This window comes from Sarcophilus harrisii, chromosome 6 (assembly GCF_902635505.1).
Source record: "Sarcophilus harrisii chromosome 6, mSarHar1.11, whole genome shotgun sequence".
Classification (NCBI taxonomy): Eukaryota; Metazoa; Chordata; class Mammalia; order Dasyuromorphia; family Dasyuridae; genus Sarcophilus; species Sarcophilus harrisii.
In genome coordinates, this window is record NC_045431.1 from 14,716,332 (window position 1) to 14,740,863 (window position 24,532).

General features: G+C 42.6%; 1 protein-coding gene across 1 annotated transcript; it reads left to right on the forward strand.

Annotated features, from left to right (window-relative positions):
• The first annotated feature begins 20,009 nt into the window (after positions 1-20,009).
• On the forward strand, positions 20,010-22,564 carry SOD3 (superoxide dismutase 3). The gene is made up of 2 exons (XM_023506065.2): positions 20,010-20,143; positions 21,491-22,564. The coding sequence occupies exon 2, from the start codon at positions 21,508-21,510 to the stop codon at positions 22,249-22,251; it is 744 nt and encodes a 247-aa protein (XP_023361833.1). The 5' UTR covers positions 20,010-20,143; positions 21,491-21,507; the 3' UTR covers positions 22,252-22,564.
• The last annotated feature ends 1,968 nt before the right edge of the window (positions 22,565-24,532 follow it).

The following is a 24,532-nucleotide window of genomic DNA, read 5'->3' on the forward strand; positions in this document are numbered from 1 at the left end:
GTGACCCTAGGCTGGTCATTTCACCCTGCTTGCCTCAGTTTTCTCATCTGTATAATGAACTGGAGAAGAAAATGGCAAACCATTCTAGTATCACTGACAAGAAAACCCAAATGAAATCGCAAAAAGGTGGATATGACTTAAAATGACTAAACATAAATAAAAATAAATATCTTACTTGACCTCTCTGCCTCAGTTTCCTTATCTGTAAATTGATGACAGCAAGAACATCTACCTCACAGGATAAAAGATGATAAAACATGTAAAGAAGGTGCTTTGTAAACCTCAAAGAGCTATAGAACTGCTGCTGTTATTGTTGTTATTAATTACTTTCCAGGATTGTAGTGAGAATCAATTAAATAACAAGCAAATCACTTTAAAAACCGTAAGGGGCTACCTACATGCTGGTGGTGACCGTTAGCCCAGATCATCCTCACAGAAGCTGTTTGTGGCCAATGGAGCAAGAAGTCTAAAGACTCCAGTCACTGAGGCAGAACTAACTAGTTTTCTTGGTGACAAGGCAAAGTTTAGGTGATGTGGGGGAAATTAGGAAATGCCTGTGGTGCAACCAAAAAACTCCCGAACCTAAAAGGCATCAATAAAATAAAATAATAATTATTATAAAATCACCACACATGGCACAAAAGCAAAGACCTTAGCAGCATCTTCAAAATCTTAATCACAGAAAACTCAGAGTGAGCTCACCTTCCCCACAATGCTTTCCCTGATCCAGTGGCTTGTGCAATCCTTCTTGAAGGAAAAAAGGAAAAAAAGAAGGAAGAAAGAGGGAAAAAGTATTTAGTAAGAACCAACTATGTGCCCGGAATTGTGCTAAGTGCCTGACAAATATTACTCCATTTGATGTTCAGAATAAGCCTGGGAGGTAGGTGATATTATTATCCCCATTTTAGAGTTGAGGAAACTGAGGCAGACAAAGAAAGCTTGTCCAGGATCACATGACTACTAAATATTTAAAGCCAAATTTAAACTCAGATTTGCTTGACCCCGGCCAAGCACTCTATTTACTGTACCCCTCAGCAGTTTTGTATGATACTTTGCATTTCTTTTGTTTGTGTCCTGAATAAACTGATGTGTGTGTGTGTGTGTGTGTGTGTGTTGCTTCCCCCATTAGAATGTAAGATCCTCAAGGTCAGGAACTACTCCTCTTGTCTTTGTATTGCTAGCACTCACCAGTGTTTGGCACAGTAATATATTAATAAATGCTTGTTGATTGAAAACTGCCTCTCAAAAACCCCCTTGTTCACTGAGACCAGAACTCCTCAGCTGTTCCATTTCTCCATGGTAGGAGTGCTAGGTTTGAAGTTCAAGGATTTGGTTTATCATCTTAGCCCTGACACTTGTAAAAAATTAAAGTTTAAATTTCTTTTTTCAACATAAAGGAAGACTTCTCTGTTTACTTTAGAAGTCAGGGGAATAGTTCAGGAGGGAATGGGATGGTTATGTAACTATTCTTGAATTTTGCATATTATGATTTTTCTTCTTTGGGATTCCTATAAACATTACCTAAAGTCATCTTAAGATAGAAAGTAACGTTAGAGATCCTGAGCCATCTTTAAGCTAGAAATGTTTGGCCAATAGGTTAATGGGGAATTAAATATTGTTTCTAGCACACAAGCTAATTTTTCAATGAATTTTCAATTCAGTTTTCAATTGATTTTATTCAATTTTTTTCAACAAATTATTTACTTAAAGTTTAAATTTATTTTTGCAATGAATTCAATTAATCTGCCTTTTTCTCTCCCTTTACCTCTTCCCAACCCCTCCTTACAAATAAATCATGGAGCAACATCAAGCAGCTGCAGCTAGCTCCTCATTCCTTTGGGATAAGAGGCCCATTCTCCCCCCACTGAGAAAGAAAAACAAAACTACATTGCATTCATTTTATAGTCAAACAAAACAAATTCCCACATTGTCTGCGACCCAAGAATGCCTCAATCTGCATTCTTCTCCCATCCCCCCTCTGTCAGGAAGCAGGTAGCTGCCATTTTCTAACTGGAAGACCTCAAGAAAGTCAGTTGATCTCTGTGGCCTCCTGTTTCCTCCTCTGTGAAACCAGAGACTGGAGTAGGTGACCTCAGAGGTGCTTGCTAGCCCATATAGGACCTTCCTCCAAGACTATGAGCTCTCTATCCAAGATCACATCTCTGTGAAATCTCAAAAGCAGGTTCACAATTTCCCCCCAAAAGTGAATCTAATTTTGTTTCTGCAGAGCTAACTGTGATAGTTATTTTGGACACTCATCGTCAACATTAAACTTCAAGTTGGCAAACATAGAGAGGATCACTGGAAGAGATGTGGAGAAAAATCAGATAATATTCCTGCCCTCACGAAGTTTACAACCCTACAAAAGAACCCTTCAGCAGATTTGTGCAATACCTTTGTCAAAGGAGGAGGACGTACTTTACAATTTGATTTTTAGGTTTCATAATATTATTTTGAAGTTGATGGGAACACAATATTATTATTTCTATTTCATAAACAGGAAAATTAGGACACAGAAGTTAAGTTACTCATGCAAAGTCATAGAATAATTCAGCAATAAACCACAAATAGCTTCCAAGCCAAGTTTCTAGCCCAGTATTTCCAAATTATGGAAGCAAGTTAACAACTTCCTATTTTGTGAAAGTGAAATTAGACAGAATAAGGAACGTTTCTCTGGTCCAAAAAACCTTTCCCAGACTCCTTAGGGAAAGTCCCTTGGAAAGGTGGATGTTGGGCTGAGGATGAAAAGGTCTTTCTTTGAGAAAGGCTTAAGTAATCCTTGTAAAGGAAGAGTTTTCTGTGTTTACTTTAGAATTAAGGGGAGCAGTTCATGAGGGAATGGGATTGTTATGTAACTATACTTGAATTTTGCATATTATGATTTTTCTTTTTTGGGATTCCTATAAACATTACCTAAAATTATCTTAAGATAGAAAGTAATGTTGGAGATCCCGAGCCATCTTTAAGTTAGAAACGTTTGGCCAATAGGTTAATGAGGAATTAAATATTGTTTCTAGGACACATGTCAATATAGAGAGTCTGGTATTTCCTTAATAACATGAACTGGAACAGAAAAGCATTTATTAATCACTTATTGACATAATCACTTACAGAAATACAAATGGGAAATCCAGACAATCCCTTCTCTCAAGGAGCTCACTGTCCAAATGGGACAGATAACACAGAAAGGGAGGGCTTCTGTTTATTCTTAGCTCATGGCAGATGGAAAGGCAAATAGCTTGAGTTCTGATAAGGAAAATAAGGGGCAGATGATAACCTTTGACCATGTTGGAGAACAATGGCAGATGATCCCCAACAAGACTTAAGTTGGTTTAAATGTGAAAGTGGAGGGGGCCACTGGAATACTTCCCATAGAGGAATGCACATGGGAATCGGGATCCAGCTCTCTGGGGGTCCTGCACCTGATGGAAATTGAGCAATGGGGCATTGGGCAATGGGAGTTGAGTTGGGCATGGGAAAGCTCCATGGTTCCTCTTCATTATAAGCCACCAGCCAAGACTTGACCACTCTGGAGATTAATTCGACATTTTCTCAGTGGTCTGTAGAATCATGTGCTCTTTTTGTATTCTCCCAGGCAGTGGGATGGCTTCCTACCTTCTGGCTATTCTGCCTAGTTATCAATCCCTTGCATGGAGATTGTTCAGCCCTGATAACTCTGGATTATACTATATTCTCCAACTTTAATGGATCCCATTAATGCAAGATTTTGCATCACCGAGCAAAAAGAGAGGAAACAAGCAATGAAAACTACAAAGGGAAAGAAGGAAATAACAAGATGGAAACTTCTAAGTGATGGAATTGTCACCTGATGATTATTTCAGCTAAATAAACAGTTCTACAAAGTACATACAAATCTTGTACAAATAATATATTCTTAGGAGTCAACATCCTATCAGGCAAAGTACACTGGACTTGGAAAAGCCAATATTTAGCGTCTCTGAACCTCAGTTTCCTCATCTGTAAAATCGACATATTCATAACTGTGAAACATCACACAATAGGTGGAGGGATGACCTCAAAGTCAGGAAGACCTGGATTAAAGCCCTTTTTTTTAAGGCTGCTAGGTGACACCAGTGGGTAGAGCACCAACCCTGGAATCAGGAAGACCTGAATTCAAATTCAACTTAGATACTAGCTGTATGATCCTGAGCAAGTCACTTAACCCCAATGGCAAAAAAGAAAAGAAAAAAAGACATAGGAAAAGAAAAGAAACCTGGTCTTTGACACACTTCAGCTGCATGACCCTGGATAAATTACTTAACCTCTCAGTGCCTCCAGTTAACTCCAAGACTGTAAGTTACAGCCAAATTGCTGGTATGTTTTGGTGGAGGGAGTTTAAGGTCCGGACCAAGACTAGAAATCTTAGCCAGCTTTCCTACCTCCCAGGGTTGCTGGGACTGAGCATCAAATGAGACAGTATGTGACAAGTGCTTTGCGAGAACAATGAGGGATCACATCACATAGACGTAAAGAAGTACCTACCTTCTGTATGTTTGCATCCAGGATCCTGGACCCAAGCTCATCTTCCTTCTATTATTCTAGCTTGTTCCCCTTCCTTCACTCAAAGCCCCATGGGAGTAATGTGCCTCCTGGGTCTCATCCTCTTGTTCTAGGATTTCCAATCAGAAGGAAACCTGGGGATCATCCGCTACACCCAGTTATTCCTGGGGAGACAGAATGAAGTGTTTTTCCTAACGTCACCCAGGTGGTAACTAATAAGCAGCAGGACCCAGATGTGAAAATGGGCCCCCCAGCTCCCATTTGAGTTGCCTTTCTGCTCTTCTAGGTCACCAGGCCAGTCACTTGCCCACTCTGGGTCCTGGTTGACTTAATCCCTAAACGAAGGGGTTGGAGCAGACGACATAGCAGACCCCTTCCTTCCAGCTCTGAATTCTGGGATCTCATGAGCCACACTGCCTCATAGACTTTCTTTTCCAAACTGTATTTGGAGTCGGGGCCTGTTGATTACCTCTTCCTGGGAAAGGTTTATTTTGGGGTGGAATGGATCGCCGCTTAGGACAGAGGCATAACATATGCAGAAGTTTAAAATAACCAGAGTAATGTGTATGCAACACAATTCCTTTGTTAATTAAAATGCTTGTAAAAAGCAATAAAAGCTCCCCCCCCCATTCCGCCACCAGATTTTCAGCTTTCTTTGGCAAAGTCGCAGCTTCCTGATGATGGGGGACAAGCGCCTCGGACAATGACAAATTAGCAGGGGCTGGTGCCGGGCTCTGAGAATATGAAGTCGCCTCTTCTGTCAAAGCTCCCAACTAAATCGGGAATATTAAAAATTAGACGAGAATTCAAATGGAACTAACCAAAATCTCCCAAGTGTGGAAGTCATTTTCATCTGATTCTCCACGGGGGGAACCAAATGAGATTATGTGATTGTTGGAACCGCAGGGAACTCCAAGAGGTCAGGAGAGGAATGGGGAACCTCTGGAATTTCAGGTGGCAAATAGGATTTAGAACCTTGGGTTTAATGAAGACAACAACCAAAGGGGGGAAAATCACATAATTAACACACACTGTTAACACTTCATTAGTCTCCTGGGGCGAAAGTTATGCTAAAAATAATCAAAACATTTGGATTAAATACCATTTCGAGGCACTTACAGGTGGCCAAGGAAACTTCTTTGTCCATGGCAAAATTTCTCCAGGTTGCCTTCATTATCGTTCGTATACTTTGCAACACGCGATAGGGTTGATTCCCTGGGAGGGATTCATTAAGAGGGTACTTGAAATTATAGAGGGCGCTCCTCTGAGCTTCTCTCTCAGCCTAACTTTGCCTACCGAGTCAGAAACAACTTCTCTGGTTCCAAATCTAAACCTTCACTGATTCTGAGAAAGAACCGGCCAGTGAATCACACCTAGGAGAGAGCAGCAAGGTCCCGAGTAAAACTAAAAAGTGATGTTTCCTTCTCCTTGGGGGACGGCGTCAGTCACCTCCTTTTGAGTCCTGCCATTTGTTACTTTTAGAGACTGACCAAAACAATGGTGCCTGGTGTTTATCCCATCATTCCCTCTGTTATTCTGGAATTTAGAAATAAGAGGAAACTTAGAGATCATTTACCCTCAGTCTTATTTCTACTGGTAAAGTCAGTGAGGCTCAAAGCAATTAAAGGATCTGTCCAACATCACCCTGACCGCAATAAGTAGCAGAGCTGAAGTTTGAACCCAAATCCTTTGCTTCCTAATCTAGGATTCTTTCCATTAAATTATGCTGATGGCAGACGAGGACAGAGTAAGAAGGCTTCCTCTGCTCCCAAGGGAAATGTGGGTTCTGGAGCTTCCTTGTCTAATCCATGAGAATGGCTCAATCGTTTAATCCCTTTATGGGCCACATTTCTCACATGTAAAGATGGACAAGTTAATACTTGCCTTATCTATCTCACACTCTTTTTCTAAGACTTAAATAATTATAATATTCAATATAAAATTCAATCAAATAATTGTAATACCCAAAGCTGACAAATGCTTTCTTCACAATCCTGTCTTATTATCTCCATTTTTACCAAAAAAAAAAAAAAAAAAAAAAAAAAAGCAAATTGAAGTTCGGTCACTTGCAGAAGATCACACAGCTAGTAAGTGATTCAGTTAGGACTGGAATTCACAGCCCACTTGCCACAGGCTACTTTGCTAATTAATCAATGAATAAGTATGTCATCATTTTGCAAAATATTAAAAATAGTTTGCAAATTTTAGATATTACTATTATTAATATAGCCCTTCCCAACTCATACTGGAACAGTAGCTTTCAAAAGGGCTACTGCTACCTCTGTTTCTAGGGAACTTCAAGAGTGAGAGACTGTTCTCAGCAATGTTGCTCATGAGCCCCCACTGATGGTTTTCACATTAATAATCAGTCAGTAGACTCGGTTCTTAGCAAAGGGATTTATTCAAAGCATTTCCCTAAGTTACTAATGCGAATTCTCCCACCAAGACTCAGGTGAAAGAGAGAGCACAAACTCAAATAAACATCACTCAGCTGCTGAGCTGGCTCCTCATTGGTCTCAGCTATTGTCGGACTGAACCACACAGGCCACTCTACCCTTCTGTTGCTACATTAGTCTGGACAGTCATTGACTGTTCAGAGGATGCAATATCTCTATCAGATGGGTCAATCCATTGGACTTCGTCGGCTTACTCTTTGACAGGTACCTGCAATGTTCCTTATCTCTTTTTTTGGGCTTGGCTGAATAAAATCATGTTCTTTTTCAGCAGGAAATTCTGAATGTAGGATTGTCAGAAGCTTTCCCTCTTTGACCCTCTCAGGATCCGGCATCTGAGAATGATCATCCACAAGTAGGAGATGAGAAGTGTCTGGTTGCTACTATTTTATAATTCTTGCTGGTTCAGAGCAGGTTCCTTCAGCAAGGGACCTTGCCCTTAATTATGGTGGTTGATCAGTTCTATTTCCCTGTAGAGGGCCGGAATTCTGAAGAAGTAAACTTGAAACAAGGTGTTCACTCAGTGGAATTGATGAGATGATGGTTCTCTAGTTCCCATATATACTTAGTACTTAGTGTGGTGATGTCATGGTTCTCTAGTTCACACATACATAGTATGCTGTAATGATGTAATTGTAATAGAGTATATAAGGGCTAAGAAGGACTGCAAGAGAGACATTCTATCTTTGAGCAGCCTCCTGGTGGCTCTCCTGCCTCCTGCACTAAGATCAGGACTGGTCCCAAGATCCTCCAGAGAGCTAGCCCGGACATTATGTTTCCCCAATTCTTATTGTAGTCTTAAGCAGAATTAGTGGCTGGGGCAAATCACTCTGTGCCTTAATCAGTTACATTAACTGGCCTTTTTATATATAGTTGAGCTATTCAAGGCTAAGACCCTTGCCAAGGTAGTTATGTTTCCTTTGCATCTGAAAGGGCTTTCCTTTCACATTTTAATGTTTCTATTTTTTTTGACAGTCAGTTTTTGCTGAAGTCCAGATGAGACACAGCCTTATACTAAAAACCATGTGAGTATTTTTATAAGGGGCAATGTGACATTGTAGACAGCACACTAGAATTGGAGGGGGAAGACTGGTTTTTCAAATCTTACCCTAGATAGATATGAATTGTTTAGTGGTGACTTAAGCTCATTTTTTGGACCCTGATTTTTCTCATCTGTAAAATGGGAATAATGATACTTGCACTGCTTACTTTATAAGGTGGTTGTGAGGATAATGCTTTATAAACATTATAAATGCTCTATAAAACTTAAATCATTATTCGAATCTGAGTTATTATTACTACTATTACTCTAGAAGTGAGGAGACAGAGGGAGGGAGAGAGGGAAGGAGAGAGGGAGAGAGAAAGGAAGGAAGAGAGAGAGGAAGGGAGGAAGAGAGGGAGGGAGGGAGGAAGGAAAGAAGGGAAGGAGAGAGGGAGGGAGGGAGGAAGGAGGGAAAGAGGGAGAGAAGAAGGAAGAGAGGGAAGGAGGGAAGAAGGGAGGGAGGGAAGGAGGGAGTGTGCGGGAGCTCCTGGGGGAGCATAGTATAAAGTGTCTAGCGTGCTGCTTGCACCCACAAGATAGCCTGCACTAGATAAAAATGTAATTGGGAAATACCTAACAAAATACATGAAAATATATCACAGTATACAATTGTGGTTTTCTATGGCAACATGTGGCTAGCGGGGATTTGAGCTTGATACCATTAGTGGAGTAGATTGAGCCCTGGACGTAGAGGGGGAAACAGCAGCGACACTATGGACCTCTGACCTCAGACATTAATTGTGTGATTCTAGGCAAGACTTTCAACTTTTCCACTTTTCCTTCCCCTATACATCTATTACCTTATGAACAGCTAGTAGGTGCTGTGTTAGAGAGAGCGCAGAGTCTGAAGTCAGAAAGACCTGAATTCAAATGCGACCTCACACACTTCCCGGGCAAATCACTTAACCCTGTTTGCCTCAGTTCAGCATCTGTAAAATCACCTGGAGAAGGGCTTGGTCAGTCATTCCGATGTGTTTGCTAAGAAAATCCCAGATGAGACCACGAAGGGTCGGCCATGATGGAAATGACTGACCACCAACAACAGAACACGAACTATCCCAGATGCCCTCAGAAAGTACAGATGCTCGGTCCCTGTTTCACGTTTCTAGCTTGCATTCCGGGGCAAGAACTGCATTATTCTAATGGGTTCCTCTAGTCGAACTTATGTCAAAACAGCAAACAATAAGAAATCCCCCAATGGCCCAAACGTTCTTATCTCTAGGACATACAAGCCAATGACTCTTATCTCTCTCCTTTCATCCTCCCCTCTCCTCAGCAGAACCGCCTTCACCACACAAAACGCCCCCTCCAAAGCAAGGCCCAAATCGGTTTAAATGTCAAGGGAAAAATGGGACTGGGAAGATCCCTTTTAGGCCCGGCTCCCGTTTCCGAGAGTGACCCCCTAGCTTTCCTCAGCCAGAACGGTGAGGCATTTAAAGAATCTGAAGCCATGCAGCGGGAGCCCACAAAGCTCTGCGGGCGGAAATCCCAGCTCAAATGTCAGGGCCTTTAGATCCAGTGCATGGAAATGAACTCTTCCCCGGAATAACGATTAGATGATGCTTAATGCATCGTGGTACTCGGTGACCAGCAAAGGCGGCAACTGACAACTTGTTTGGGAGGCCTGAAAAAAATTCCCATTATTTGTGTCAGATCTAATCTCAGTGGAAATGTGTTTTTTTAAGATCCAATAAATATTGTATATTCAGAGGATCATAGACTTAGTGGTTGAAGAGATAGCATTCACTTTCCTGGCTTCCGGCCTTCCCACATGGGCCATTCCATCTCCCACCACTATCCTTTCCCAAGTAACGTCTCTCCCCTCGCCCCCCTACCCATAGCCCCCAAGGTTCTGTCTTTTCACCTCCACCGGTTCTTACATAAGATCTTTCCATGATTGTTAGACCTTCCAGCTGCATTTTGTATTTATTTAATTGGGCTCATGTTGTTTCCTTGCACAAGAATTCAGTTCACTGAAGGCAAGGACCATTTGCATTTTTTTTTTCTTGATATGACTAGCACATGGTTCCTGGTACCTGGTAGGTGCTGAATAATTGCCCATTGGACTTAATTGAATTATACAGGAAGAACCTCAGATTCGGAATATTTGATCGCTTGCCCAGAAGTCCTAGGGAGCAGGGATAGGATTTTGAAAACGGGTCTTTGAACTTCAAATTCAGCATCCTCTCCACTATATCACACTTGCCTTTCACAATGAGTCTGTTTGGAAAAAAGAAAGGAAAGAAGCATTTATTAACCACCTACTATGTACTGGATGCTGTGCTCACTGCTTTATAAACATCATCACACTTGATCCTCACAACAATCCTAGGAGATAGAAAATATTGATTCCATTTTACAATTTCAGAAACTGAGGCAGAGGTTAAATCACTAGACCGGGTTCACACAGCTAATAAGTAATGTTGTCCATATGCTTCATTGTTGGAGAACGTCTCTGTAAATACCAAGTCCACTTGGTTACGACCCGAGACCTTAGGCAAATGGGTCTCCGTTTCTTCACCTGGCAAAGGAAGGATTTGAATGAGATGACTTTTAGGGTCTCCTCTGCCACAAAAATCCTACTTGTTCCTAGGAATAAAAGATAAAATACACAGTAACTGTAATTACTTAATCCAACCCACTAAAAGCAACTAAACTTGCTAAATCTAGACTGATTCCATGAGAACCCAGAAGAGATCATTGTTACCGTCTTTTTTCCCTCCCTGATTTATTCCTGTGATATTAGGAGAGTGGGGTCAAGTCCAAATAGAAATAGGAGTTCCCTGTATGAACCACATATTTCCTCAGTTTTTGAATATGACGTTCTCTCCGTTTTATTTTATTTTCCGTGACTTTGTTAAATTGTTCCCAACTGCATTTTAATCTGGTCCAGGTTGCATTCAGGACCATCGATGGCTACACGCCAACCACTTTGATGCTCCTGTCTGAGATAATTTCCTGAAGGGAAGCTCTCTCTACCAATGTAGACAGGCCCCGGCTTACCCGGAATCCTACAGCCAGTTGTCAATTCATACCTGACTCTAAGGCTTGCTTTCTATTTACTATCCCATGCTTCTTCTCTTATTTTGGTAAGATGCATAGTATAGCCTAGGCGGCCCAGTGGATAGAGCACTAGGCCTGGAATCAAAAAGAAGAGTTTATATCCAGCCTCTGATACTTCCTAGCTGTGTGACCCTAGGCGAGTCACTTAATCCTGTTTATCTCGGTTTTCTCTTTTATAAAATGAGCTGGAGAAGGAAATGGCAAACCATTCTAGAATCTTTGCCAACCCCCCCCCCAAAAAAAACCCTACTAAGAGTTGAACATGACTGAAAAACATAAAAGTGAAAGTAATCTGAATTTTAAAGTTTTAGATGGAGATTTAGTCCATATTTTGCCTGATTATTTATACTTGCTAAGTGTTTTATTAAGTTTGTAATGATATTGATGGTATTTGAACATAGAAATGACAGGGCTCTTTCAAAGATTATTCTGTCAGGGTACAAAGTGGGAATTAGGAGATGAGGGAATGTCTGAAGTTAGGCCATATAACTTTATTCCTTTAATAAAAACACAGCAAGTAAAAGCCTGTTGCTTTCAGCAGATACTGGTCAGGCTGTACCTTCTGGAAAGCCCAAACCTGTCTTGCCCTGCCTTCCCCAACTCCCAACCAAACCAGATCTAACACATAGGAACACACTGCCTTATACATCTGACTTTTGTAAGTCTTCTCTGTTCTTTGCAAAACATTCCCAATTCCTTCATCCCCACCCCCCACCTCTTGTGAGATTGTTTCAAACTCTTCCATTTTTACCACTCATGGATGTACTTGTCAGTGCCCTAACTTAAACATGGTACCCAAAATTGGTCATGGTCTTAGAGATAGGTTCATGGTGCATTGGAACTATAATGTGCCTAATTCTAAACACTATACTTTTATTACTTAGCGCTTTCTTTTTTTTTTTTTCTGAAGCTATAGAGGTTAAGTGACTTTCCCGGGGTCATACAGCCAGGAAGTATTAAGTGTCTGAGACTAGATTTGAACTAGGTGCTCCTGACTATAGGGTTGGTGTTCTATCCGCTATACCAACTAACTGCTCCTACTTAACTCTTTATCATTCTGGATCCTCTCTTTTCTGGTGCATCCTGGGATTCATTTTTGCCTTCTTGTCTTCCATCTTTCTTGCCTATTTTTAAATAAATTCTCCATAAAGGCACCATCCAATGTTGTGGAGTCCTCTCTTTAAGTCTTCAAAATCTCAGGAATAATAAGGTAGCACTGGGACCACTCATCGTTGTCTGATTTTAGCTACATGATTGGCCCAACTTTTTCTTGATTTTCCATATTCTTTGTAATGTTTCTTTCCCTCCAGTTAATACTGTTAACTCAAATAGCCCCTCCCTGCCCAGTTACTTTATTGCCCTTTGTATTACTTAAAATTTCGATTCTCTGGAATTGGGACGTTTTATGACTTTAAGCGTCAGAACAGCACCAGAATATTGGTAATAAAGAGATGGATTTTGGCAGCAGAGAATAGCTTGATATCATTGGGAAAAAATTGCCAAGTGTCTTAATTTATGTATTTAATAACTTCGTCATTTGTACTTCTCACACATTTAGCATGTTTATTTTTATTGTATGTGGGGGGCATTTTTATCACCTCTTTGTTGTTCATCAGTCATTTCAATCATGTCCGACTCTTCATGACCTCATTTGGGGTTTTCTTGGCAGAGATACTGCTTTGCCATTTCCTTCTTCAGCTAATTTTTACAGATGAAAAAACTGATTTTTACAAGGTTAAGTGACTTGGTCAGGATCACACAAGTTTCGGGAGCCAGATTTGAACTCACAAAGATGAGTGTTCCTGACTTCAGACCTGGTTCTCTATTCAATGTTCCACTTACCTGTTCTCTTAACCCACTACTAGACTCTAAGCTCTACATACCCCTAGAGTTATTGAGCATAGTAATGGCACATAGTAGGTCCTCATTGTGGCTTGATGAATATATTGGGAGGCTTTATATGTGTAAGTCTAAATACACTTTGGGATTACCAAAGGGGAGCAGTTCTAGAGACACCATATTAAAAGAAAGATTCACTCCTAGGACAGAGCTGTTTCTTCAGTTCAATTCCTAAAACTGACCTCCTTGAGGCATTAGGGAAGAGTCGATAAGCCAGTGAGTCAAGGGCCCAAAGGACAGTCAATGAACAATTCTTCCAGTTAGAGGAGACCCGTCACCCGGTTTGTGTAATAGCTTAAAGCATCTGAGGGCCAGCTCTTCCGAGGAAGAATTCCCTTCCTAAGCATTCCTAGAACAATTGCTCTCTTAAGAGCTTGATCTCAAACTCCACAGAACTCCACAGAGCAGCAGCAAATGACACAGCATTCCATTCGGATTATCCTGCAGGGAAAGGGGGTGAACTTTGGGTCTGTAGTGAGCCTGCCAGGTCAGCACTGTGGCTGTTAACTTTCTTACCGCCTTAAAGTTTTATTCCATCCCAGAGAGGAGAAGTTATTCTCTTTCACAGACAATATAATACGTTATGTTCCAGAAAGTTTGCCTTACGGTCTCGGTATACTGAGAGATTGGGCTATCCCTAACAGACTGAGCTCCTCATTGCTGTGTTGAGGGACCTGTGGTGAGCACTCCAGTTCCATTTAACTACACAATATCTAGTAGCTCTGACCAAGGAATATTTACTTCAGAGATAGAGGAAACATAAAAATATGTTCCATTTATACTTTATTTATATATACAATAATATATATATAATTTATATTATATTTATTTATATTATGTTCCATTTATATTCTCGTGTATACTATCTTAGATTTAGGATGGAGCAGACTAGCTTCACATGGCTTCCTACAAAGCACTGGTTCCATAAAAATTGTGTCCATATGTGGTATAACTGTTTGATGAAGTCTTGGATAATCTTCAGCTGGACTGGAGCTCTAAGGGTTATTCCCACAGATTATTACTCCTTGTTCTTTAAGGTATCCATGTAACACTAGCTCTAAAATCCAGTCTGAAAATGGGGATATCATAGATCTTTCATAATTTATAAAGTTGGAAATTTAGTTCGCTTCACCTAGAATGGAAAAGAATAAGCACAGTTCCCAAGGCCCAAGACCCATTTCCCTGGTCATATGACATCAAAAGAGAAGAAGCCCCCAAGGCCTTTCCCATGATCCCCCACTAGATGCTGTGAACAAGAGTGACCAAGCTCCCCTAAGAGTAAATGAGACAGACGAGGCTATGGCACATGCTTACAGACCTGTTTGAATGGCTCCACAGACAATCAAAAAGCATCTTCCTTATGTTGTTAACTTGTGAAAATTATAGAATGTCTACGGAGGCTCCAAAGTTTCAACAAGAACAAGAACAACAATAATGATAATTAACAGCTAGCATTTAAGAAGTGCTTTAAGGTTTGTGAAATATTTTACAGATATGATCTCATTTTATTTTCCCAACAACTCTGAAAGCTAGAACCTTTTATTGTTCCCACTTTAGAAAAGAACACAGTTTGAGAAAATAGATTTGAATTCTAGTTCTTCTAGGTCTGCTCCGGCTACTTACTTGGTGTGTGACAATGATCACGCCTTACTGGAGTCCCTTTCCCCTTCTCTAAGATGGGCTTAAGAAACATTTATTTCTTCTAATTTGTGATGAAGAACAGCTATGACAATATATATGAAATACTTTGGAAATTACAAAGTGCTATCTCTATGTAAACTATAAGTGTCTGTTATTATTTATTATATTAGCATGATTATTATCCCTACTTTACAGAGAAGGGCTCAGGCAAAGGGGAAACTAGGTAACTTTTCAGGGCTAATAAGTACATGCAGCTTTCTGGGACCGCCTCCAGTCCAATAGAATCTATCCGGGGCCATCCACATGGACATTGGCAAGGAAGAGGAGGGTCTGAGCCATGGAGCCAGTCAAGTGATTGTTGGATCCATTCTGTTCTCCTCTTTGGCACGCTTCCATTTTGCTAAGTAGCCATGCTGATGATGTCTCTTTGATGCTTTTCCCATTCGCACATCATCTGAATCAAAGGCCAGGAGCAAAAACTGCAAGCAAGCATCCTTCTCCATTTCAGAGATGCTTGCCCTATTCTATTTGCCTTCCTCTTGAACACCTCCATTGCAGGTATTTCTGGAGCCAAATTTTCTAGTCACTTTAGATAAGGGAAGGAATGGCTCTGGTCCCATTCGGTATTTGAACTTTGAAGTACTATTTTCTCCATACCATGAAATCTCTGAAAGTCGGCAAAGGGTTTTCAGGCAGAAGATGTGACCCTAGTCACTGGCATTTATTCTTTAATACTAGAAGTTTAAAGCTCATCTACATTAACCCCAAGGCCCAGATTTGTTGGGGATCACATAGCTAATGAATATCAAGGCCAGGTTAGGAATGGATCCGACTAACAGTTCAATGTTCTTTCTTCCAGATTATGCTGTCTAGGGACTTGTTGATCTGATTTTGGAGTGAATGTCTCGAGAAAAAAGAACTGGATTGAATCCCAAATTCAGGTGGGAACCTGGCAGTCCCTTGTTACTACTCCAAGTAGGGAGGGTTCTATCATTTTTGTATGACATAGAGAGAAAGAAGCAGACTGAAAAAATGGGAATCAGAGAAGAACCTGTTTCTGAAGGAAACACACCTGGTATGTGACTGTTTTCCTTCAGGTCACTACACAGCAAATGCTTTTGTATCCTCCTTTCATCTATTATTCTCCCATGATTAGCCAAGTGCTGCTGACCTGTGAAGCTTCTGACATCATCTGTTATTTGATTATCCTCTTTAACCTTTTTATTTTTATAAGAGAAACTATCATGTATGTAGGTTCTGCCTAAATCTATACAACAAATATAAAAGGGAGAGAAGTTAGGTATGAGATTGGAAGTTTTAAAAGTTTTAGAGCAGTTCAAATCTATTAAAATCACACTAAGGCCTTGGGGACACACTATCTCTAGATCCGGTTTCCCTAAGATTTTATGTGTTTTCCTTGGTTTGTGGGGAAATCCAAAGGATTTCCCAGCATAATATGCTCTCGTTCCCACCCTCAGATGGCTCATTTCTGTCGGACACTGGTTGGACAGAAAAATGTTTTCCATGCAATTAGCTGATGGCCAAAGGGTTCTCTCGATCGGGGAGAAAGAAAGAACCTCCAGAGTCATTTTATAAACTTATCAGCTGATGTTATCATAAGGATGATGCTTCAGTCTTATAAAAGATGATTGTTCCACTGGTGACTCTGATGTGAAACCCATCTCCCGGACTGAGGATTAATATTTTATACTAATTTCCACAATTTCTGTGGACGGCAGGAAGTTTGGTAGGAAAGATATTGCTCCACTCAGGTGAGGTCTAGTCCAACCTTCTCATATTTTACAGCTAAGAAAGTTAAGTGATCTGATCGGATGGTATCCAGGAACCAAACCATTCAGTAAAGATACACAGTTAACAATAGGTCCAAAGACAAACTGCAACCATTCCCAATAAGATCTGGAGTGAAACAAGGTTGCCCACTATCACCGTTACTATTTAATATTGTATTAGAAACGCTAGCTATAGCAATAAGAGCTGAGAAAGAGATTAAAGGAATAAGAAGAGGCAATGAGGAAGCCAAATTATCACTCTTTGCCGATGACATGATGGTATACTTAGAGAACCCCAGAGATTCTGCTAAAAAGTTATTAGAAATAATCCACAACTTTAGCAAAGTTGCTGGTTATAAAATAAACCCACATAAGTCATCAGCATTCTTATATATCACTAACAAAATCCAACAGTCAGAGTTACAAAGAGAAATTCCATTTAAAGTAACTACTGATAATATAAAATATTTAGGAATCTATCTGCCAAGGGAAAATCAGAAACTTTATGAGCAAAATTACAGACCACTTTTCACACAAATTAAGTCTGATCTAACCAATTGGAAAAATATTAAATGCTCTTGGATAGGGCGAGCAAATATAATAAAGATGACAATATTACCTAAACTAATCTATTTATTTAGCGCTATACCAATCAGACTCCCAAAAACTATTTTAATGACCTAGAAAAATAACAACAAAGTTCATATGGAAAACAAAAGGTCAAGAATTTCAAGGGAATTAATGAAAAAAAATCAAATGATGGTGGCTTAGCTGTACCAGATCTAAAATTATATTATAGAGCAGCAGTTACCAAAACTATTTGGTATTGGCTAAGGAATAGATTAGTTGATCAGTGGAATAGATTAGGTTCAAGGGATAAAACAGTCAACAAATATAGCAACCTAGTCTTTGACAAACCCAAAGATCCCAGCTTTTGGGATAAGAACTTACTGTTTGATAAAATTGCTGGGAAAATTGGAAACTAATATGGCAGAAACTAGGCATTGATCCATACTTAACGCCGTATACCAAGATAAGGTCAAAATGGATTCATGACCTAGGCATAAAGAATGAAATTATTAATAAATTAGAGGAACATAGGATAGTTTACCTCTCAGACCTGTGGAAGGGGAAGGTCTTTATGACCAAAGCAGAACTAGAGATCATTACTGATCACAAAATAGAAAATTTCGATTATACTCAAACTGAAAGTTTTTGCACAAACAAAACTAATGCAGACAAGATTAGAAGGGAAGCAATAAACTGGGAAAATATTTTTACAGTCAAAGGTTCTGATAAAGGCCTCATTTCCAAAATATATAGAGAATTAACTCTAATTTATAAAAAATCAAGCCATTCTCCAATTGAAAAATGGTCAAAGGATATGAACAGACAATTCTCAGATGAAGAAATTGAAACTATTTCTAGTCATATGAAAAGATGCTCCAAGTCATTATTAATCAGAGAAATGCAAATTAAGACAACTCTAAGATACCACTACACACCTGTCAGATTGGCTAAGATGACAGGAAAAAATAATGATGATTGTTGGAAGGGATGTGGGAAAACTGGGACATTGATGCATTGTTGGTGGAGTTGTGAACGAATCCAACCATTTTGGAGAGTAGTTTGGAACTATGCTCAAAAAGTTATCAAACTGTGCATACCCTTTGATCCAGCAGTGTTACTACTGGGATTATATCCCAAAGAGATTATAAAGAAGGGAAAGGGACCTGTATGTGCACAAATGTTTGTGGCAGCCCTTTTGTAGTGGCTAGAAACTGAAACTGAATGGATGTCCATCAGTTGGAGAATGGCTGAATAAATTGTGGTATATGAAAATTATGGAATATTACTGTTCTGTAAGAAATGACCAACAGGATGATTTCAGAAAGGCCTGGAGAGACTTACACGAACTGATGCTGAGTGAAATGAGCAGGACCAGGAGATCATTATATACTTCAACAACAATACTAGATGATGACCAGTTCTGATGGATCAGGCCATCCTCAGCAACGAGATCAACCAAATCATTTCTAATGGAGCAGTAATGAACTGAACTAGCTATGTCCAGAAAAAGAACTCTGGGAGATGACTAAAAACCATTACATTGAATTCCCAATCCCTATATTTATGCACACCTGCATTTTTGATTTCCTTCACAAGCTAATTGTACAATAATTCAGAGTCTGATTCTTTTTGTACAGCAAAATAATGTTTTGGTCATGTATACTTATTGTGTATCTAAGTTATATTTTAATATATTTAACATCTACTGGTCATCCTGCCATCTGGGCGGGGGGTAAGAGGTGAAAAATTGGAACAAGAGGTTTGGCAATTGTTAATCCTGTAAAGTTACCCATGTATATATCCTGTAAATAAAAGGCTATTAAATTAAAAAAAAAAACAATAGGTCCAAAGAGTTGGATTATATTCTATATATAATTGGATTATAACAATACAGTTGGACTAAATCATTTCCCTATGGTTTTTCTGGTTCTAAAATTTAACGATTACTTTTCTGAGCTATATGAAGAATCTGATTTTAGGCATCATGTTTTTGTTCTAATTCCTCTCAGTTTTCTCATGTGTAAAATGGAGGAATAATAGTTCATCAACATCAAAAGGTTATAAAGAAGGAACTCGGTAACCATAAAGTGTTAGTGAAATCGAAGTCCTTCGTGTAACTGCCTTTTTTATTCATTTCCACATAACCATGGGAACATCCCCAGGAAATGATGAAGGAGTGCGACCGTCCCTGCAAAATCAGCTGAGGTATCCTTAAAATGAGCAAATATAGATCACAAGCATCCAAAAAATATCGATTCGAACAATATGGGCGATTATCCAAACAGAGCTGAGCCTCAAACCAAACACTCCAGAACAGGAAAGGAAAAGTCCTTTATGTGGGAATCTGTGCAGCAGGAAAAAACATGAGTTTTGGAGTCAATGAACCGGGGTTCAGATCCTCACATTGCTAGCTATTATTCTCTGTGTGACCTTGCCCAATTCATTGCATCCAGTTCCTGTTTTCTCTTCTCTAATGGGGAAGATTGACACTACAGGTTCTTTTCAGCTGTAATCCTGTGATGGAAAAAGGATTGGAGCAGGGTAGAAGAGAAGGGTTGAGAGCAGCACCCCTGCCCTGTCTCCTCTGGTTTAAAGCACTGCTAAAGCTTTCTTTATCATCTCCCTAAAGTGAGCTCAGACAACGTCACCTGCAGAACCCACTTCCACATTAGGAGGCAACATCCAGCAAGCTACTCAAGAGTCTAAGGAAAAGGCTTCTCAATAAAGAGACCTTTGTTTCTCAGGGCAGGATACTTCCCTTCTGCTCTTTTTTACTCCCTTTGCAGGGAGAGTAAGCCTTCAGGGGGGTAAATGACCCAACCTAGAGCCCAGAAAAGGAAGCTTTTTGGTAAACAGGCGTTTAGCTGAGGGCTGGGGGAGCGGGTGGGGTTGCAGTTAGGGAGGGAGCAGAGGGGCCAATAAAATGGAAACCAGCCAGGAACAGATGGGAATTGCCGGCCCTTCCTGAAATTGGCCCAAACATATTTTCCCTACTTGGCCTCTGACCACTCCCCTGGGCTGGCCATTGCTGAAGTTTTATAAACAGCTTTTCTGTGCCCTGTAAACTTCAGCCTGGATCCCAGACCTGGAGTTGTGACTCACATTTCAGGGGTTTGTGGGAACACCGGGCCACAAAAAGACACAAGGAATCCCAAGGAGGAACAGTAAGTTGAGGATGGTTTGTTTGGAGGGATCTGTGCCGGTGTGGGTTTTTAATGGGGAGGAATATGGGGAAGGAGACAGCTTTTTGATACACTGAGAAACGAGGTTGATGTAAGATAATTGCTATCTAACTTTTGAACATTGGGAAGGGGAGAGCAGGGAGGCAGCAACGTTCAATGGAAGAGCCAACTGGCTCTGGAGTCGAGAAATTGGGTTACGATCCTAGCTCTGTCACTCCTACCTGCTGGTCCATTTAACCTTTTCTGGGCCTCAGCTTTTCTGTCGATAAAATGAGAGAGTTGGACCACGCAACTTCCCAAATCCCTCCATCTATTGAGCCTTGCAAGGGTTGATGGGAGAGCAGAAGCAAAGGGATGAAGGGAAGTCGCTTTTGACTTTGATCCCAAGGTTCAGAGAAATTTAATTTCTCTTTAAAAGAAAAATTATGCACCATTAATAATGTCCTACTTGAGAGTTCAGAGCATGGGTTTAAAGGAACTGTTAGGAATTGGGTTTTGACACCGTGAGGGTGTGAGGAGATCGACAAGGAGAGGAATTGGACTGTTTCTAGTCTTTCTCCTCATGATTGACAGTAAACATTTGCCAAAGCCCTTGCCTGTGCCCCATGCAAAGCTCCCTGAGGTTCAGTGTCCAGCCTTGGGTCCAGTCCTCAAGGCACTCGAGTCTGGGAAAGGGCTATACCCCAAAAGGGGAAAACCATACCCCAAGGGGCATGGATCTTCCACTCAACTGGCTTTTGGCCAAGCAGAAACTGGATCCGACTTAATTGGAACCAGCCAATTCAACGCAAAGATAACTGATTGAAGATCTCCACAGATACTGTGTTGGGTCTTGGGGTTACAAAAGAGAGCTTCTGCCTTCACAGAACTTCCATTTTACCTGAGAGGTAAATAGAGGCAGGAATGGAGAGGGGGAAACCAACATTAATAAAGATAAGCATAAATATATCAGAAATAAACACAATCTAATAGGGAGGCAAAACGCTAACAACTGGGGAATCGATGGAGGTCCTGGGCAGGCTGTAGTGCCAGGTATGAGACCTAAGAGATGCTAAGCAGTGGAGGTGAGGAGAGAGCCTTTTTGCTGTGAGAAGCCCTGATACAGAGGGAGCAGGAGCATCCGGGAGCCAGCTTGGCTGAGACACAGTGGGGGGGAATGGCCAGGGGGGGAACAATGTGTCCCCCCGGGCAGTGCTCTAAGCACCAAACAAGGGCGCTGGCATTTATCAGATTAGACCAGGTGCTCTCAGAGGCCCCTTCTGGGCTGCCGTTTCCTGGGCCTCCTCTGCACACGCTGGATATCTCCTTACGGCTCTGTCTCCCCTGCAGGTCCCCCGGCCGTCCTCATGAAGCTTTTGGCCCTCAGCGCCGCCATCTTCCTGGCCACTTGCGTGCCCCGCGCTGCCATGGAGCCGGACGGGGAGGTGTCCGCCAGGAAGAGGGCAGAGCAGATCACTGACATCCAGAAAAAGGTCGGCGACCTCTGGAACAAGCTCATTTACCTGAAGCCGGTCACTTCCGGCCACGACGAACACACCGTCTATGCCACCTGCCAGGTCAAGCCCTCGTCCACTTTGGAGGCCGGCAAGCCCCAAGTGACAGGGCAGGTGCTCTTCAAACAGCTCTACCCGAACGGGAAGATGGACGTCTTCTTTGATCTGGAGGGGTTTCCGGCGAATACCAGGAACACCTCTGGCAGGGCCATTCACATCCACAAGTTTGGGGACCTGAGCAGCGGCTGCGACGCCACCTCCGGCCATTACAACCCCCACGAGGTGGCCCACCCCCTGCACCCCGGGGACTTTGGGAACTTCCTGGTGAAGGATGGCAAGATCCGCAAGTTCCGCTTCAACGTCTCGTCTTCCCTCTTCGGGCCCTACTCTGTCCTGGGCAGGGCCGTCGTGGTCCACGAGCAGGAGGACGACCTGGGCAAAGGCGGCAACAAGGGCAGCCTGGAGCACGGCAACGCCGGGAAGCGTCTGGCTTGCTGCGTCATCGGCATCTGCGGGCCCGAGCTCTGGAACAAGAAAGCCCAGGTCACCGCTGCCCAGAAGAAGAGGAGGCGCGCCAGTGAGTGCAAGGCTAACTGAAGGACCAATCTGGGCAGGCCCTTGCTCCAGGCCCGGCCGGCCGACATTCCGGGGCCGGCATCCCCAGTGGCCGGGAGGGCTGGGAGGGCCGGCATCCCCAGTGGCTGGGAGGGCTGGGAGGACCAGCATCCCCTGCAGCTGGGAGGGCCAGCATCCTGGGGGCTGGGAGGGCCGGCATCCCCACAGCTGAGAGGGCCGGCGGGGCCGGCTGGAGCCGCCCTCCCCGCCTGGCCCCCCAGCCACTTTGCTTTGGGGGAGTTCCGCATTCTGTGTGTCATGCAATAAAGCCGCTTCAATACACCATTGCACTGCAGTCCCGGGCCTGGGGTTTGGTTTGGTCTAGTTTGTTCTCAAGTCTATCCCTCACCAGCACTTTCCTGGAGAATGGGAAGATCCCAATCTTCCTTCCTCAAATCCTCAGGAAGACAGAGTTCCCACATAAATTCTCCCCCCTACCCAGTCCCCCCTTCAGAAACTTGAGGGGATTTACCACACTGGGTCACTGCACAGATGCCTGAAAAAGCAATGGGAATAGAGGAGGGAATAGTGTGTGTGTGGGGGGGTGGGGGTGGGGAATGCCCCTAGGAAATGGGTGCGGGCTTTGGAGGCAGAGATAGTGGTTGTTTTTTGTGACCCCTTTTGAGATCTCTTGGCAAAGGCAACAGAGTGGTTGCCCATTTCCTTCTCTGGCTCATTTTACAGATGAGGAAACTGAGGCAAACAGGGTGGAGGGACTTACCCAGGATCACACAGCTGGGCCCAGATTTGAGCTTTGAAGATGAGGCTCCTGCTTCCAGGTCCAGCGTTCCATCCACCACCCACACGCAGCTGCTCTGAGGCAGAGGACTTGGGGGCGAATCTTGGCTCTGCCACTTGTAATGTTGGGCAAGTCTTCTATCTCTGAGACCCACTTTTTTCTCATTTGTAAAATGAGGGGGTTGGATGAGATGACCTCAGGTCTTTGCCAGATCCAACACCCCGGGGCAGTGAGGTGGGGCTGTGGCTAGGAAACACAGGTGCGATCCTTGAGCACCTTCATGAGTTCCAATCTGGTCTCAGACACTTACTAGCTGTGTGATCTTGGGCACTCACTCAACCCCAATTGCCTCAAAAATAAATAAATCCTATTTCCCGGGTCCCAGGAGATCAGTTGTCAACTCTGGCCTCAGGGCCGCAGGACCCATTTCACAGATGGCTAAGTGGAAGCACAGTGAGGGTCAGATGGGAAGTTATCAGCTAGGTGGGACAGGAAAGTTCTAGGGGATGGCCAAGAAATAACGAAGGGGGACTCGGTGATGAGGTCAGATGTCAGTGATTATTCACAGATAACATTGACTCTCCAGTGATGTAGAAATAACCACAATGTAAGAAACCTGAGTGGGCACTGATTTGCCTTTGGCTCCTTTACCCCAGCTTCCCTGTGGTAAGTTAGAGGCCATCCTGGCAGCATCCTTTGCCTTTAACAAACAGAGAGCCCGCTAATGACCATGTCCCCGGAGCAGGGACGCTTCTCGGCCCTCCCTCACATGCCCTGCTCCTCCATCCTTGGGAGCTCTTGGCCAACTGAACTCCAGCCAGCAGCCGGTGGTTATTTTTACCTCTGACTTGAATTCAACTTGTTATTTAAAAATGGTTCCTAGAACCAACAGTGGGGAAGAGGAAGGAGCTTCCTCCCATCAGATACCTTCCCACTGGCCTGAACTGGACCCGACTCTCTGGGGTCCAAGCTGGAGCCCATGTTAGACAGAGAGAAAAACCAGATGCCCAGTAGGGCAGGACGGATGGCCGGTCCCCACCCCACAACAGTGATACAAAGCAGAGCCAGGGAACACCACATTTCCCAGGCTGCCCTCCTCTTTTGCTGACATCAGGTCAGCTTTGTGTCTCCAAGATCTTTCTTTAGTCCCAGAGGCGATGACGATGGAGTTTGGAGAGCACTAGACTTAGCAAATCTGATTCTGGTTTATTTAACTCAGGAGTTGGATGCTACTGTGACTGCCGGGCAAGGAAACCGAGACCAAGAGGAGGGAGAAAGCTCCCAGCCAGTGACCCAGGCTGAACTGGGCTCTTCCTGCCGCCAAGCCCAGTGCTCCATCCAAGGGGACACTCGGCTATCTCTGGAGGTCTCCTAATCCTGACCTCTGGGATCACCTGGAGGAGCATGGGCAGAAGGGGGAGGGGGAAGCATTTATACAGCACCTGCTATGTGCCAGGCACATGCTAGGTGCTTTTTACAAATATTAGTTCATTTGATCTTCAATAACAGCCAGGTAGGTGCTGT

What these genes read in the sequence shown, in the direction of transcription:
- SOD3 (XM_023506065.2), top strand. Translation starts at nt 21,508, where the DNA reads ATGAAGCTTTTGGCCCTCAGCGCCGCCATCTTCCTGGCCACTTGCGTG.